We start from the raw sequence: 16,244 nt of genomic DNA, 5'->3' as shown, positions 1-16,244 counted from the left end.
GACATTATCATAGAAATCGGTCGCCCTCTTCCATCCAAAGAAAAAAAATCGACCACCCTCGCTTTCCCCCGCCTGTGCGCATATGCTATTCATAGATCGCTTGTTGTTTCGATCCTGAACTTGCAGAGCGGCGCACCCGGCGCATTCCGATATCCCAATTTCCTTCCTTCCCCCTTCCCCTCCCAGAGGGGGCTGCAGTGAAACCAAGACCCGGTGCAGCCCCCCTCCTTGTCCCTATGCCCTGCTTGACCTCCAGGATCGTTATACAGAAGTAATAAGCTGGTGGCCAGGAAAACATCCTGGCCCCGCCCTTATGTGTTCCCTCAACCGCCCGTTTTCGCCATGCTAAGCCAAAGAGTAGGAGATGGTGTTTGCCAATATGCTTGGCTATTGGACACATCACAAGGAAAATTGGGAAAATTCCAAAATACAAAATCAAAATGCTGACTCGCTTGCTAATTCTCGACACATAAACATGAAAAGGAGACACGACCGCAGACAGAAAGTAGACAAGAGAGGCTGGTTTCGTTGCTGTGCGTGAGCACACATTTGGTCTGAGTGGTTCGTTGGGTTTGCGCGGTGAGCGTCGTGGACTGTATTACCAGATACCAAAAAAGGAACAAGGAAACTATCGAAGAAAAACAAAAAACTCGCTGCGTAGGTCGTCGAAAATAGAATAAAAAGGCATTTTCGAGTCTTAAAAGTCGTCGTTCATTTTGTCATAATATCGTCATGAGTGGGCGTCGTTACTTGCGTGTTGATCGCTGTGAGGATTCGCCTCGGCCACCATCCGGGCGAAGTTGCGCACAACGTCTCTAGGGATTTGGTCCCACAGGAGGGAGCGGGTGTAGACATCTGCAGCGGACTGCTTGTCGTTGTTGCGCATGGCGGCAAGGGACTCGGCAAGGTTGCGCCGGCCCTGGCTCGTCGAGCGCACGGGGGTGTTTTGCATAAAGTCTTGTGAGGTGGCACCGTTGTACTGGGCAGAGGTCATGGAGAAGATCTGCTCCGTCGTTTGTTCTTGGGTAGGCTGTGTAAGAGAGTCGCTGAGCTCGCCCAGCATGGACGGTGCAACACCCTCCATGCCGGCCTGGAGCTCCATGGGCGTGGCAGTGGCCCAGTTGGTACCCGAGGCCTGGGGCGCAACAGCAGCGGTGACGACATCAGGAGCGTGTGAGACACCCGCATCCTTGAGCACGGAATCCAGAATGGCCGACGAGGCCTCGCGCATGTCTTCCGACACGCGCGGGATGCTCGGGGCCGACCGGTTGGACATGACAAAGGCGCCAACAAGGAACAGCATGAAGAGAAGACCGTTCTGGCTGGAAGGCTTCTCGACCTCGGCAGGCAGGGTAACCTCGGGCTTCTTGGCCGGAACAATCTGGACGTCTTGCTTGACATCCTGTTCCATGGTGAAGTCGCCCATGAAGTTCATGTTGTCCCATGATCCATCCATCGTCATGCCGTCCATGCCGTTGAAGGAGTTGGGGAAGCCGTTGTTGCCGTTGTTGTTGGTCGCGGCACCCTCGAGTCTGTGGACGTGGTCGGTAAGGACACTGACCTTCTTGCGCAGCTCACCACTCTCGATGGTGTGGTTCTGGATGAGCTCCTCCTTCTCCATCTGGAGGTTCTCGATGTGGTTCTGGGTGAACTCGCGGTCACGCATGAGCTGATCGAGTCTCAGGTTGAGTTGGGCGACCTCGTCTTCCAGGTTGCTGATGACCACCGTGTACTGCTTCTTCTCGTCCTCGAGCCTCTCCGTGTGCATCTTTTTCCGTTGCCTCGAGTCAAGAGCGGCCTGTCGATTCCTCAAGAGACGCTTCTGCTGCTTCAGCTCCTTGATTTCCTGCTCATCTGTCGATTGAGAGATCAAGTAGTCGATGTTGCTCAGGTTGCGCTCAGCGGGGATGTCGAAGCGGGCGTTCTTCTTCCGGATGCCGTCGCCCCGTCGCAGGTCGTTGTGCGACCGGATCATGGGGCTCTCGGGGCGCATGCGCTGGATCATGGCCTGCTGGTTCTTGACGTCCTTACCCATCCACTCCTTCTGCGGGGAAGTTGGTATCGAGTGGTTGTTGGGGCCGACTGTCTGGAAGAGAGGGACCTGGTTGCCGGGGTTGCTGAAGGGCGTTTGCATGGACATGGGGCGTTGTGCGAAGAGGGATGCGCTGCCGTCGTAGTCGGCGGGCATGCCGTCAAAGGCCTGGAGAGGGGTGCAGGTGCCCGAGGCCTGGCCGAGCGACCACTGGTTCTGATTGCCGTATCCTTGGGACTGGTCCACGTTCATGAAGGGGTTGTTGGGCGGGAGGAAAGGGTTGTTTGACGGCACGGACTGCATGTCTACCGACTGCCAGTCTTCTGTCTTGGGGGAGAATAACGAGGATGAGACAGCGAAGGAATCTCTGCGGCTGCCCGCCATGGGAGGGGACATTTCCAGTCCCGAGTCTAACGCGCTGTGATCCATAATCGAGTCCTCAAAGATGTCGTTGTCCCCGTCGTCGTAGCACTTTTGCGCATGCGCTGTGTCGACTGAGAGCGGGTTGGGCTTGAAGTAAGCCGGGACCTGGTAATTGGAGACCATTGCAAGGTTGTGTGTGTGTGAGAGGGTGAGTGATGGTGGTTCGAGAGTTGCGGGTAACACTCGAACTTGATATTGACGAGCGTGGTGTTTACGCTTTGTACAATTGGGGCGAAAGAGTATAAGAAGCTGTTGGTCTTTCCGTATTAGTGCACTGTTGCTGTTGCGGTCTATTGCTCGGTCGTGCTTTGGGGGCGTTTTTCCCCATCGGGCAACCCAAATAGAGAGAAGAAAACGCGATTATAGTGTAAAAGGTGTAGGAAACAAGACAACTCGTCCCGTGGCTCTAGCAAATGACGCCCCAATAGTTCGTTCGTTCGTGAATCGTTTCTTGTGATGCAAACCAAACCAAAACCAAGCAAGCGCAGAAGGAATGGTGGTTCCTTAAGACTGCATGCAAGTCTTGCTCTCGCTCTCTCAAGTATACGAACGAACGGCAAGGGGGGATGGGAGTCTCAGAGCGTCGAGACAGGATAAGATGCAGTGATAAGAGGTTGGTGAAAGTAACTTTTGGTGGGGAGGGCGGAGGGCGGGAAGCCAGGAAGGGTTTTAAATGTATGTTGTAGGGAACGGACGGGATCGACTACTCACACACTCTTTCTTGGTTGGGATGAAATGGAGGAGGGGGGAGGAGGGTCTCCAAGTATTTCACCTATCTGAACTCTAACAAGGTGAAGAGAATAAAACAGGCGTATGAGAAAGAAAGAGGATCTCAGACACAGTCGTCCAGAACTGAGATGGAGGTGGTGGGAGAAGGGGGATGGATGGATAAAAAAGTGATGGGTAAGATATGTTGGAGAATAGAGAGATCAAGAGATAGATGGGATGGACTCTATGTAATGGACGGCAGGTATGTCGAGGATTGTTTGAGTAGCAACAATAAAAGTTGGCTACCCTTCTTTTTTTCAGATGGGGGCAGATTCTCTCGATGGGATGGAGCTGGCGAACTCTTGTACTTAAAAGAAGTGCTGCTGCTGGGAGTGAGTGACTGACTTGACCCAGGGCCGGGTTGCGAGTGCAAGTCAGGTCAGGTTTCTGGATACCAGGGTCACCCTTTCACACTAGCTACATTAACCTGCTTAATGTAGGGGAATGGATTAATGGGATGGGCTACTACGCTACTAAGCTACCGGGAGAGACGACTGGACTGGAACTGGGGGGTGGATTGGAGGGGACGAGGTACCCAATGCGGCGTACCCTTACTACTAGAGGCTGCTGCTGCGTACTTTACTTTGCAATGTCATGGCTACTGTACAGAGCGACTGACTGAAGTGGGGAGCAGAGAGCCCGCGAGACCTGTGGCCGACGAACAGGAGCTTTTCGTCTCTAGCATCGCGGGTGGGTAGCAGGAAGTAGGGGCCCTTCAAGGCCTGGCTTGGTAGGTTGAGATGGGATGGGTGTGGGTAGTCGACCGTATCTGCTTGCTGCGGTGCGGGAGAAATCGCACCAGGCCATCCGTCTACGTCTCTACGTCTACAATGCTCTGCCATAGACGGAAGGCTTTGCCCTGCCATTGATGGACGGACTGGCTGTCCGTCTTGGTCTGTCTTGTCTCTCGTCTCCGCGGTCGCATTTCCTGCTCCATGACTAACCTCATCGAGGCCCCAGAGTGGAAGAAAGGTGAGACCCCAGTTGTTTTCCAGATGACCCCCCCAATCCAGAACGAGTAAGAGGACAAGAAACAGTCCGCATCGGATCGATCCATCGCAGTGTTTCCCCCTCTGGCGGCCCTTCTGTCTGTAACGGTAGGGCGAGCCTTAGATTCAAGCTTACCTATTATTACCACCCATCAATCTACTTTTTTGATTGTTCCCGCCCGCCCGTCCGTCCGCACGCATGATGAGACGAAGGCAGAGCAGACAGTAAGGGCAAGACGAGGGCATGGTAAGACGGCGCATACGTAAATGGGACCCCCTCTCCCCCTCCTCTCTCCTCTCTCCCCTCCAAGGGACCGTGGACTTTACACACGCCCGCCCGCCCATCAATCAATCAATCATGCTATGCTCGACCAAGATTATAGGGAACCTGGGCCAGTCGAAAAATGAAACGGGCGCTAGACGAACGGTTCGGAGTCTACGCAAACAGGCTTTCCCAAAACGGCCAAAAGCTAGAAGGAAAAGATGGGGGGGTGGGGAGCTCGCTTTCCACTCAGCGAGCGCCTGAGGAGCGCCAGCCCTGCCGGGGGAGAAGAGGCGTAGGCGTGCGAGCTCGCGCCATGGCACGGGCACGTTGGGCATCAATCGCGCAAAGATACCGCGATACCTCGACGAGGGTGGTGCCAATTGCTACCTAAATAGTAACATGTACCGTGTGCGGCCATGCAGCCCTTTTCTCGCACTGGACCACCGACGGCTAACAGCCACTAGAAGCCATCTTGGGCTTTCTATTTGTTCCAGTCGCTCCGTGGGGTCATCATGACCGCTGACAAGCCTCATGGACTGGCTCTCAACCCTGGAGCGCCGCATTTGGTGCTTGCTCGAGAGGGAATCGAGAGATAGGTAGCTAGACCAAGCCTCCCAGCAATCCTTTGCCCGTCAGTGGTCAGTCGTTTAGGCCTTAAGGGGGATCGGGGATCAGTTGGAGAGAGTTTGAGAAATACGGCTTTTGGGTCGCGATGTGATGAGACTTGGCCGGCGATAGGCCATGGTTGCGACAAGAGTGTGTGATGCTTGATCTTGGGATGAAATAGAGAATGAATAATCATAATACTACCTACACGCAAGGCCCGCCGGCCTGCTCAACCGGGCCACTACCCGGGCCAGCCAGCTGTGTGACAGGACCTGACTGACACTGAACCGTATGTAGCATCAATCAAATCAACAAACCGATGCGCGCATTACAAACATCAGACCAATTCAACCCAAAGCCCAGCTGATGTCACATGATATCCGTTAGATGCCAAATGACTCTACCGGGTGTTTCAGAGCCTGACGACGGTCAACGGGCGCTCACCAACCGACAGTGAGGTCAGAGAGAGCCCTTCTCACAGCTTTTACGAGGATGATGCGCGTCATCCCACCTCGTCACACCTGACGGTTCCTGGGGGGATGGTATATCAGTCAGTTCTATTGGAATCGATGCACACACCCTGCGGCAGCAGATTGCCATTCCCTTCCAGAAACAGAAAGGCATTGGGCAGGTATACCTTCCTCTGACCTGACCTTTACCTTGGAACCTCCGGGGAGGACGGGCGGGAACATCACACACTGTTTTTTTCTCTTGTCACTCAGGTCAGATCAATGATGCGAGACCAGGAGCCTGGCAGGCGATCTTTGGACCCCTGCCATAGCTATGAGATCCCGATCTCCGACCACGACAGACTGTGCACACTGTAGCTATCAATTATCGCGTTGTAACCTTCTCCAGCTCCTCTTCTTTTTTTTCTCCCCGACCTTGCCAGTGTTCTGGCCAGTGGCCGACTGCTTCGGCCTAGGCCAAGGAAGGTCGGTCCAAGCAGATGGCTGAACGTCCAGCCAAGGAAAAAACCTTGCCGCCTCCGTCATAAACGGTCGGGATGCACCTTACAAATCTTGCTGCACCTACTGGCAGCGCTGGGAAAGCTGATCCCAGCACGAGCTTCCGGTTTCTGCTGGGCTCTTGGCCCTCTCTCCCTAGATGGGGAAGGCTGGAATCGAATCCGGAAACAAGCTGAGCACAGACTATGGAGCCCGTCTGGCCACTAGGCGTGTAGCTCTTGTTTGACATGAAGGATTATTAAGGCCCCGCCAGAGCTACAGGGCCGTGGCGCTATGTCGCCGGGAGCTACAGGGGTAGCTACAGTTTGTTTGACCGACTGTTCGATGGAAGAAAGAAGCGAAAGAAGGAAAATAAGAAGAAGAATTCCCGGGTTGCCCAGGCTATCCCAGCCTGGGCGACTCTATTTGCACTTTCGACAGGAGGAAAGCTACGCGTCCTCAGGAGTAGTAAGCAGACTCCGATCTTCTCCAGCCTCCGCGTCTCAAACTCAATGCTGTAAAACCACGGTGCAGCCTCAGAACACAACACTACGCGCATTGACTCCATGCGCATATGCCGCGCTGGGCTGAGGCTGGTGGAGAGGTCGTCGTCCCATATGAAGTCTAGACATCAGACCAAACATTTTTCGAGCTTGAACCAAACAGTGGCGGAGACACCGACCGGAACCCATAGACGTGATCTTACTTGAGCCAGGCATCGGATTGCTATGTGCCCTTGCGAGCAGTTGCGAAAATGATTTTCTTCTCCTCTCTGGAGCTCTTTCGCTTCATTCCGGGTCTCTAGTTCGTATTAGGCCTAGGAGTTAAGTTGATCAACAATGGCCGATATCCAGACCGCGTACCAGAAGCCATCAAGGTGGGGGCTGTTGCTCATGCCCGCGTTGCGATGCATCTGATCCTGAGCTCTCAAGGCATACTGTGACTGCAAACCTCAAAAGTATACTGTAGATGCGGCGTCGGGCAAATGGGCCGTAGGAGCAGCAGCAACATCAACCACAACGGCGCCAGCCTCTTTTCCTCGCCTTCCGAGGTTCCTGGCGGCACAAGACACGAGATCTGCTTATACGGTACGGTCGGACGACGTGGAACCGCTGCTCCAAAGCTCAGGCGATGATGTGATTGACATCCATCTTCAACCCAGAGAACCACGAAAGAAACGCGTCTCCTGCTCACATCTCCTACTCATGGGGAAAGGACCCCGATGGGATCAAGACTTGTGACCTTGGGAGTTCCGCCCGGAGGCTGACGATTGGGCCATCGTCGGGCGCAGATCCTTGGCAACAGGTCTTTCGCGCGATGGTGGCCGGCGGGCCAGTGCCTGGATGACGGTATTCAGATGCCGGTGGGCTGGGTTAGTTAGCAGTTAGCATTGATGAGCAGCAGCAAGCAGAGCGCTATGGCCAGACAACGGTCTCTGTGTCTGGGAAATCTCAAATCAAAACAAGGAGGTGAGCGAGCAGGTAAGGCTCGTGCGAAACGGAGCAGTACAGTGTGCGGTTTCGATGACGCACCCGCAGCAGAGAGATTCCCACTGACGGGGAAGTCGAGGAGCGGCTCCCGTTTGGACGGAAGCTGGGCGGCAGGTGGGTTTCGGCCGTCCAGTCTCGCGCGCTCACACTCACCGACAACTGCTGCAGCGAAGGGGTTGCTTGGGTGGTGGTCGTTTGTCGTCTGCAAGTGCCAAAACGAGAATAGGACAAGAGGACTGAATTGAATCCAGGAGACCGACTGGCTGAGCAGCGAAGCATTGGGCACGAACTACCAAGATGTGTGACAACGGGTCGCATAAAAGGCCGGCCCGTCACATTTTGGGAAACGACGCCCCGTTCGTACCAAGCTGCCTTTTTTGCGTCTTGACTGGCCGGCCGGCCGAACTCGACGCCCAGCTTTTGCCAGTTTCGTCAGTTTCGCCCAGGACAGGACAACGGAAGTGAGGAACCGCAATCGACGATTCCATTTTTTTCCCGTCTGTTTTCATCCCTAGCACACTGTAGCTTGCATGCCTTTTCTTTTTCTTCCGTCGCGCGCTTGACCCGAGCGAAATCTGAAATGGTAGTAGTAGATATGCACACTCGACATTGGTTGAGATGTTGGGCGCTGAACATGGGGCGGTGAGTGATCAGTGAGTCGTCTATTGGAACCCAAAGCGAGGGGATTCGCTCGTTCGTCCGGACAAGCAATCTATATTGGTCTAGGATGAGCTGCCCTCAGCTCATTTTCCTTGCACCAGCCCGTCCTTTGCTGCGGCGGTGTTGATTCCTATGCGTGCCAAGGATGGGCTGGTGCAGAATCTGACAGAGGCACAGACAGATAGGTGATAGATTGACAGAAGGATGAAAAAAATCTTTTGGTAGTCGTCGTCGTCGCCGTCGCCTTGGCAAGATGCACCCTGTGGCTGGAGCTCTCTCTCACTGTGCTAGCTAGCTGGACTAGCTGATAGTAGGCTGTTTACTATTACGAAGCCTTTCATCTTCAGCCCTCTGCTCATCAAAAGCTCTCCATGCACTGTGCACCCAACGGTGTGCCTTGCATGGTCGACTAACGCCTTAGGCGATTTGCTAAGCAGAGATGGTGCTTCCTCTCTCCCGGGTAGCCTGTGCTCTCGGAAGAGATCGTCTATCCCGGCATAGCCATATCAAACGAGCTTCAAGGCATGAGCCTATCGTTGCTATTTCCGTCCAGTTCCCTCAATGCCTCTTTCCTAGCCGTTACAAGTCATGAATGATCGTTCATTCGGAAACTCTAGAGGAGAAACACCGAATGCAATCAAGTGCCGGTGGGGAGGAGATAGTGTTTTTTTTTTTTTCGCCTAGCCAAAGAAACCAAAGATGCGTACGTAAGGTGCCCTCTTGCCGCTTAGACAGCATTGGATAGATGAAGGGAAGGATTAATGGATGCTTGGTTTGTTGGCCACTGCGTCTTTGCAACTTGGACCCTGTAGATTTTCCCCGTTTGCAGCGGGAAGTAGGTCGAGATCGCTTTGCCATCTGCTGGACCAACGACTGGCATCGCCGCCCGCCCACCCAGGTCATCGTGACTCGCTCCTAGCGGGCACGACATGCGAGGGAAACCGGCGGGGGTTCCATCGTGGGAAAAAACGCGGACGCGTGCCGGCGAGTCGGTAGCCCAGCCGTGCTCCGCCGCCCGCCCTGTCATTGGGCCTGCAGAGGTCCAGGTCCTCTTCACGAGCTTTGCGGTGAAGGACACGGACGGGCACGATGGCTTCCTACTGCGACACTACATGCCTCTCTTTCCCCAGTCATGGAAATCTACTTTGCTTCGGACCCGGGCCAGGTACTCGCTACTTACGGAAACTCGTGATGTTTGTGCGAGAGAGATTTGGCCGAGCGAAGAATGAGGGGTATGCAGCCGGATGGGCAATCTAGAATCTTCACCTGCCCTTTTTCCCCGGTGCGGCCCAATGAAATATACGAGAAATTTACTTTCACCGCCAACCAGATATCCCTCCGAGCTGAAACACCAACGACCGAATTTGGAGATGCTAGGCGCAAGTCAAGACGCGAACTTCTGACCGCGCGGGCACTCAGCCTCTTCCTACCCAAAGTGATTACGAAAATGGACGAGGTCGAACGAAAGAGAGAGAGCCGCCCTAGCTTTGGCTCGACGCTACGTTGGAACGCGGGACGGCCGTGACTTGAGAAGCGACGATGGCTTCGTTCGGTTATCTGGCCACACAGCTTACGCGTTTTTCTAGAATCCTGTGCTCCCCGGACACCCGCAGGCTTAGTGCGGCAGTTAAGCAAGGTACCCGGGGCAACGACAAAGGCCGTGCCGGGTGAGTGTGTGACATCACGTACTACTATAGCCCCCAGGCATCGGAAGCTATTCTTGTATGGCCGTCGATTTAGACGCATCGCCACTCGATAACAAGAGTCCATTATAAGGGCTGTCTACAGAGGGTTGTACTCGGAAGACGTCAAAGACAAGGAATCAGACACCCCAGCCTTGCCGAAATAACCGGGGTTGGGACGTCTGATTGCTTCCAAAGCTTCCAGTCCATGCGCAAACCCATATGGCGGTGTAGGGCGAAAAGTTACCAGTATCCCGATCGAGCATCGTTCCCAAACGAAACAGGTAATGACCATGAAAAGTTACTCATGGATCGTCATGATGGGAGAAGGTCTTTTTTTCGATCTGGTCCAGTCGTTGCGATTAAGAGAAGGGATTCTGAAACAGTAGAATGGTTGCCCAGCATGAACCCGAATTCGTGTCACAAGCTGGTATCTCGATGCTTCAATTAAAATGGTGGTGGCTATTGATAGATCTGGACTCCATGTGTGTCGTGCCTTGCATCCATCCCGTAACACGTTGCTACCACATTCCTTTTGTCAGCCGGGAATGTTGTTGGGCGCCACAACCAACTGCCCGTCGTGTCCGTAGTTTCTTCCAGAACCCAGCCTCCAGTGTTCAATGATACGAGAGACAGAGTCGAGTCATGAACGAGGCTGTACGTCACTCTGGGCTCATGATGCATCACCCAACTGCTTGCGATAAGGATCATGACCACAATCCATGTGTTCATGCCCGACATGCTTGAACAGGTTCCAGGTCGCTGGCTGCTCCCTAGCCATTGACTCACGGTCCCGATGCCTATGATCTACTCGACATTCGTTGGCTGTGCCTGCTGGTAGTGACGCTCTCTGGGGGGCTGTAAGGAAGGTTCTGGCCCACCGGATGATAGCAGCGGCACAAGAAGACTCCAATCCAGTCCACTCATGGACCATTGAGTCTTTCGTATCTGCCACACAAAATCACCTCAAGCAACTTACTTGGGACATTTCTTATTCGAATTCCCAAATTTTGGTGAGTAGGTTGTCCTCGACACCAGAAGCTGGATCTTGTGGCAGGAAGATTCTCTTGGGTATCATGAATTCAACAACAGGCGCCTTCCTGATTTGTTTTGCGAATTCGGCTTCGAGAAACTGAAGATCGAATGCTCATTAGCAAGGTAGCAAAGGGTGGGTATGTTTTCAGGGGTCGCTTACACTGCCGTAGGAATGGTCCAGGAAATCCTCGCCCTGTATATCGTTAATATTCAGTCCAAGTTAGACAACGTCGATAGGGTCATCTTACATTGTATGATTGCTTAGTGAACTGTTCCTGGATGATTCTGGCCAGAGTGGCTACGTTGGGCTGGTAGTGGTCTTGATGTTGGACCACTTCCCATATGCAGCTATCGATCGCGTTGGTCTTCATCGGATCGGGCTCCGAAGCGTCGAATACATCGAGGAACCCTTCATTTTCAATCAAGGCCTTGTCCTCCGCGGTTCGGGGCACACGATGCTAATGCGAGGGAGGCCGTTAGTAAACTGCAAGGTAGTGCCTGTGGCTTCATTGACTCGACTCGGAGGGGCTTACCATCATGAACGTGCACAGCGGGTGTTTCATGAAAAGATTATAGAAAAAAGGGATGATCGCAACTATGGCAGCAGGGGGGGCGTTGAGGGATAGCCGAGCCAGTCTCTTTATGAAGCTGGCGACAAGGGCTGCGGGTAAATGCGATGACCCCAGGAACGTGTCCAACAGTCTCAAGAAATGAGATCGATGCTTTGAATGAAGGATGTCACTGTCCAACAAACTATATAGCTTGCGGTAGAATGACGGGTAGTCCAAATTGCGTTTTTGGATCAGGTAGAAGATACCAGATATGGCAAGGAGCGAGATACTGCCGCCCGCATCGTATGAGTCGGTGAGGAAGTCGGCCAGGAACTCGGGCTGAGTGAACCAAGGAGCAATCATCCGTGTCATGTTCTTAAGCACCCGTTTCCTTTCATCTCTATTAGGGCCGAGTCTCAGCGCTGCTAGCCACGCCACCTGGCCCAGTCGCTTCTGCTGTGACAGTATCGTAACCGGGTGCTTCTTTGGCGCCTTCTCGAGGTAGAACTCGCCCATTTGCTCCATCGTCTCGGGGACCACCTCGAAGAACGACAATATCTCATAGGCGTTCTCGAAGAGGGTTTCCCGCCTGGACTGGGAGCTCTCGTCTGCGCCAAGGACTTCGCCCATGGCCTTGAAGGCGTAATAACGAACATCACAGTATTCACCGAGGTATTTTTCGCAGAACTCATTCCTCAGCTCCTTGGATCCGTCGAATATTATCGCGTGGACAATGTCCTTTAAGAATGGCTCGGGAAAGCTGTATTCGTCCTTGTTGTCTCGGTATTGCCCCTCGGCCTTCGACAGGCGCATGGCTAACGTAAGCGCACTCGAAGCGGCATCTTCGTCGGCCAGGGCTTCGATCAAGACGGTCTCGTAGTCTACCAGCCTGTCCTTTAACCACTGAATAACAATGGTTTCCTTCTCTGATTGATCGGCCTTCTTCGTCATGCTACCTTGGGCAAGGAGTCTTATGAAGACCCTTGTCAACGCCACCATGGCGACAGGAGACAGTTCGCCATCTTTCGTATTCCTCGCCAGATCTAATAACCTCGTGATGTTGTTGTAGTTCTTCTTGGACTCGAGGATTGCGCTCTCGAGGAGCAGGATCTCGGCCTGCGCATTGTCTTCCTCATCGCTGCCGCTTTCGGATTTCGCACGCTTCTTGGGCTTCTCTGCGCTCTTCGAGCGTTTCCTCTTCAGAGGTACGTCAGCCGTCTTGCTCGGCATTTTCAATTCGTCGACGAAGTATGGTCGCAAAGTCGTATAGTTGGGAGCGCGCAAGTACTAGTCGTCTGTAGATAGCGATAATAAATTATTTTTTGGCTGTTATCGCTTATCAGATGAGCATGGGACTGGGATTACAGCATGGGTGGCTCTCCAAAAGTTAGCGAGCAAGGCTGCACTCTGCTGAACCAACTAGCGGGTGGCCGTGGCTCAGAGGGTATCTGGCACCTGCAAAGATCTGGCAGGATCAATCAACGGACAGGCGGACGGACTCTGATCTCATCTGACGACTCGGAAAGTGCATGCAACTGTATCATCAATTGGCATTTATGCAATTGATTTGAGTGTTTTATACCCTTTTATTTCTGATTTATTCTCATCGCATCGTATTCTCTGGTATTCCAAGACGTTTAATCTTTGGTGCATTTGATCGCAATTCGCAGTGTCTCGTTCGGGCGGACAAGTAGGTTCGTTCTCAGCTTCCAAGGAAGGAAGGCCTCGGAAGAAAAGATTGCCGACCTGATCCGAATCGCAGAGCTTCCCAAGCGGACCCACAAGCAATCCTGAGAAAAGAACCTCACTTTCCAAGCAACACCAATCGCCTCGCCTCGCCAGTACACCTCCGCATCACCTCTCCATCACACAATGGCCTCCCGCTTGGCAAAGACCGCCTTCGGTAAGTCAATTCGTATCGAGGCTCCTCGCAAGAGCCTCAATTGCCCCGTCTCGGGTCCGCGCTGCTGCTCACACTTGTCGTCTTCTCCGTAGGGGCTGCCCGCCTCCGACCAGTTGTCTCCCCGCGAGCACTGCCGGCCCTCGCTTCCTCCGTCAGCGCCAACCGATATGCCTCCAACGTCCCGTCCACGGACCCCAAGACCAAGGCCCAGTCCATCCTGGACTCGCTGCCCGGCAACTCGCTGCTGTCCAAGTCGGCCATCATGTCCTCCGCGGCCGGCCTGTCCATCTACGCCATCAGCAGCGAGTACTACGTGGTCAACGAGGAGTCCGTCGTCGCCTTCTGCCTGCTGAGCGTCTGGGGCGCCCTCATCAAGTACGGAGGCCCCATGTACAAGGAGTGGGCCGAGGCGCAGAACGCCAAGATCAAGGGCATCCTGAACGCCGCCCGCGCCGACCACACCCAGGCCGTCCAGGACCGCATCGACAACGTCCAGCAGATGGGTGGCGTCATTGACACCACCAAGGCTCTCTTCGAGGTCTCCAAGGAGACCGCCCAGCTCGAGGCCAAGGCCTACGAGCTCGAGCAGACCACCGCTCTGGCCGCCGAGGCCAAGACCGTCCTCGACTCGTGGGTGCGTTACGAGGGTCAGGTCAAGCAGCGCCAGCAGCGCGAGCTGGCCGAGAACGTCATTGCCAAGGTCAAGAAGGAGCTTGAGAACCCCAAGGTCCTTCAGCAGATTCTTCAGCAGAGCGTTGCCGATGTCGAGCGTAAGTTCTTATATCTTTGATGAAAATAGCCTCTCTTTTCGTGTACTGACCAATTTCATAGGAATCGTCTCTGCCAAGACCCAATAGACGGTGGACTAGATAATACCAGAAGCAGAGCAAGGATTCCCTTTGTTACCACCACCCGTGTCCATATACACCCTGTGCATTAGTCAAAAGAAGAACCACCATAAAAACTGCTGATGCCAATTTGCGTGATATGACTGAATGAACGTATCGAATGCCAACCGTGTAGCCTCTATATCACCTAGCATGACAACCGTTCCAAGAGTCTACTAGTCGATTGTTGTATGGTCTTCATGTTTGAGTATATTTCTGAACTGCCTGATGCATGCCTAATTCTGGTCACCCTTCCATTTCTCCAGCAAGCCAATCTTCCACTGGTTGAAATTCCGGATCGGCTTAGGTAGATACCCATTGCTCCTTTCCAATTCCTCCCGTAGTTGCGTAGCAGCGGCCGCCGGCAGCGTAATGTCTTGCACGTCCGAGACCATGGACTCGACCAGCTTGTCGGCCTCGGCCTGGGTGACGAAGCGGTAGAACACTTTGACGGCGGACACGGGCCTCTGTTCCGGGCGCTGCTCGGTCGAGGTGAAGGTGATGTCCTGGTTGAAGAGCCAGATGTGAAGAAGCGTTTGCTCTTCTTCAGCTTCCGTCTGCAGAGGAGTGCCAGTGCCGGCAGTAGAGGGGATGATGATGGTTTTGGAGCAGGCGGAGCGTGAGAGGGTCGCCATGAGCATGGCGCTCACGCACTGGGGGAGGCTGGGTTGGGCAGCTGGAGTTGATGTTGTGCTGCTTGTGCTAGCTGGGCTTCGGATCGATATGGCCCATTTGAAGAGTGTGGCGGACGTCTGGTCCTGATGGGAAACGCCTATTTCGCGGTGGCATTTACTACAGAACAAAGGGTTCCCCAGGTTTGCTAGGCGAGTCGAGCCATTCCTGGGTCTGGACCCGACGTTCTCTAACTCAAGATTGTCACTCGAACTCGGTGTTGTTGATGGCTGTCCATAACGCAGTTAGCACATGCATAGTAAGACGTAGGACTAATAGGTGAACAGAGAAGATTATTGATGGTCATGTTATTTTGTATTATTTGGGGGCTCGAATCGTACTATAATACATAATGATAAGACTTATACAGGCATCTGTATGTAAATGTACCTCTGGTAAATCCCAAGCTTTCCACGTCCAAAGAAAGTCCTGGCGAAATACAAAGGCGACTCCCGGCATAGAGCAGAAACCGATCCCATAGTCCCGAAGGCCTAGGGTTCGGCAACCGCAAGCCAAAATGGAGCCAAATCACTTAATCTAGGGTATGAGTATCGGCGACCACGCCACTGAAATGCAGATGAAGCTGACTTGGCCACCTTCTATATACCCACGAAGCAGTAACACGATAGGAAAATCACAGCATGCATGGGTAATGTACTTACGGCAATATTGGAGCAGTCGCTCTGGGCAAACAAGAGGGATGTCAAGTCCACGAGGCCAACTCCGCTTTGACCCGAGAGCCTCGAGTTGGCGCCGTAGCCTCTTGACGCGAGACCCTGGTCGTCATGGTGCTCATGGTCGTGAGGCTTGTGGCAATGCCAGAACTCCATCATCTCGGCCCAGTTCTCGCTCGGCAAGTCCTTCCAGGTCTCGATCTTCCCCTCCGCAACGACGACGGTCTGGCAACCCCGGCAGTAAACTGAGGAGCCCGGGCTGAGGTCTTGGGCAGACCACGGTGTCGATGCCTGGGCATCTGGCGCTGCACGACGCTGGATATTACGCGTAGCGGACCCGTTTACGGGCGCAAGCGGAAGACTCCATTGCTGACACTGCGACTTCTTGGTTTGCGCCGCCAAGAGCTTCGTTGCGTCTTCCGCAGGTACCACCCTGTCAGGAAGCTTCAGCGTGTTTTCAATTTTATGATTCCGAACTGTCAGGCTCAGGCTATCTGCTGAGACGGACGCTGCAGTCGTGTTCACCCCGCTGAGTGGGCTATCACATGCTACAGATACCCGCCCGACGTTGGACAGTAGTTCGGCGTAGATGAGAATATCGTCCGACTGGGGCATGTTGGAAAAGGGAAAACTGTTGTTGTTGATGTTGTTGTTGTTGAG

At 53.7% G+C, this 16,244-nt stretch overlaps 4 protein-coding genes across 4 annotated transcripts; 1 reads left to right on the top strand and 3 right to left on the bottom strand.

Moving 5' to 3' along the window:
• Positions 1-730: 730 nt before the first annotated feature.
• Positions 731-2,578, bottom strand: PG985_007443 (bZIP transcription factor; the record flags this gene model as incomplete). The annotated part of the gene is made up of 1 exon (XM_066827211.1): positions 731-2,578. The coding sequence occupies one exon, from the start codon at positions 2,576-2,578 to the stop codon at positions 731-733; it is 1,848 nt and encodes a 615-aa protein (XP_066684886.1).
• An 8,275-nt stretch (positions 2,579-10,853) lies between these two features.
• Positions 10,854-12,678, bottom strand: PG985_007442 (CBF/Mak21 family protein; the record flags this gene model as incomplete). The annotated part of the gene is made up of 4 exons (XM_066827210.1): positions 10,854-10,994; positions 11,058-11,090; positions 11,146-11,355; positions 11,431-12,678. The coding sequence occupies 4 exons, from the start codon at positions 12,676-12,678 to the stop codon at positions 10,854-10,856; spliced, it is 1,632 nt and encodes a 543-aa protein (XP_066684885.1).
• Positions 12,679-13,320: 642 nt separating this feature from the next.
• Positions 13,321-14,208, top strand: PG985_007441 (atp4 subunit B of the stator stalk of mitochondrial F1F0 ATP synthase; the record flags this gene model as incomplete). Its single annotated transcript, XM_066827209.1, has 3 exons — positions 13,321-13,351; positions 13,444-14,121; positions 14,183-14,208. The coding sequence occupies 3 exons, from the start codon at positions 13,321-13,323 to the stop codon at positions 14,206-14,208; spliced, it is 735 nt and encodes a 244-aa protein (XP_066684884.1).
• Positions 14,209-14,474: 266 nt separating this feature from the next.
• Positions 14,475-16,199, bottom strand: PG985_007440 (uncharacterized protein; the record flags this gene model as incomplete). The annotated part of the gene is made up of 2 exons (XM_066827208.1): positions 14,475-15,140; positions 15,573-16,199. 2 exons carry the CDS (start codon positions 16,197-16,199, stop codon positions 14,475-14,477), a joined length of 1,293 nt encoding a protein of 430 aa, XP_066684883.1.
• Between the last annotated feature and the right edge of the window lie 45 nt (positions 16,200-16,244).

This window comes from Apiospora marii, assembly GCF_038362585.1.
Source record: "Apiospora marii strain CBS 49790 chromosome Unknown utg000004l_segment0_segment1, whole genome shotgun sequence".
In the NCBI taxonomy this organism is placed as follows: Eukaryota; Fungi; Ascomycota; class Sordariomycetes; order Amphisphaeriales; family Apiosporaceae; genus Apiospora; species Apiospora marii.
This window is presented reverse-complemented; position numbering and strand designations above follow the sequence as displayed.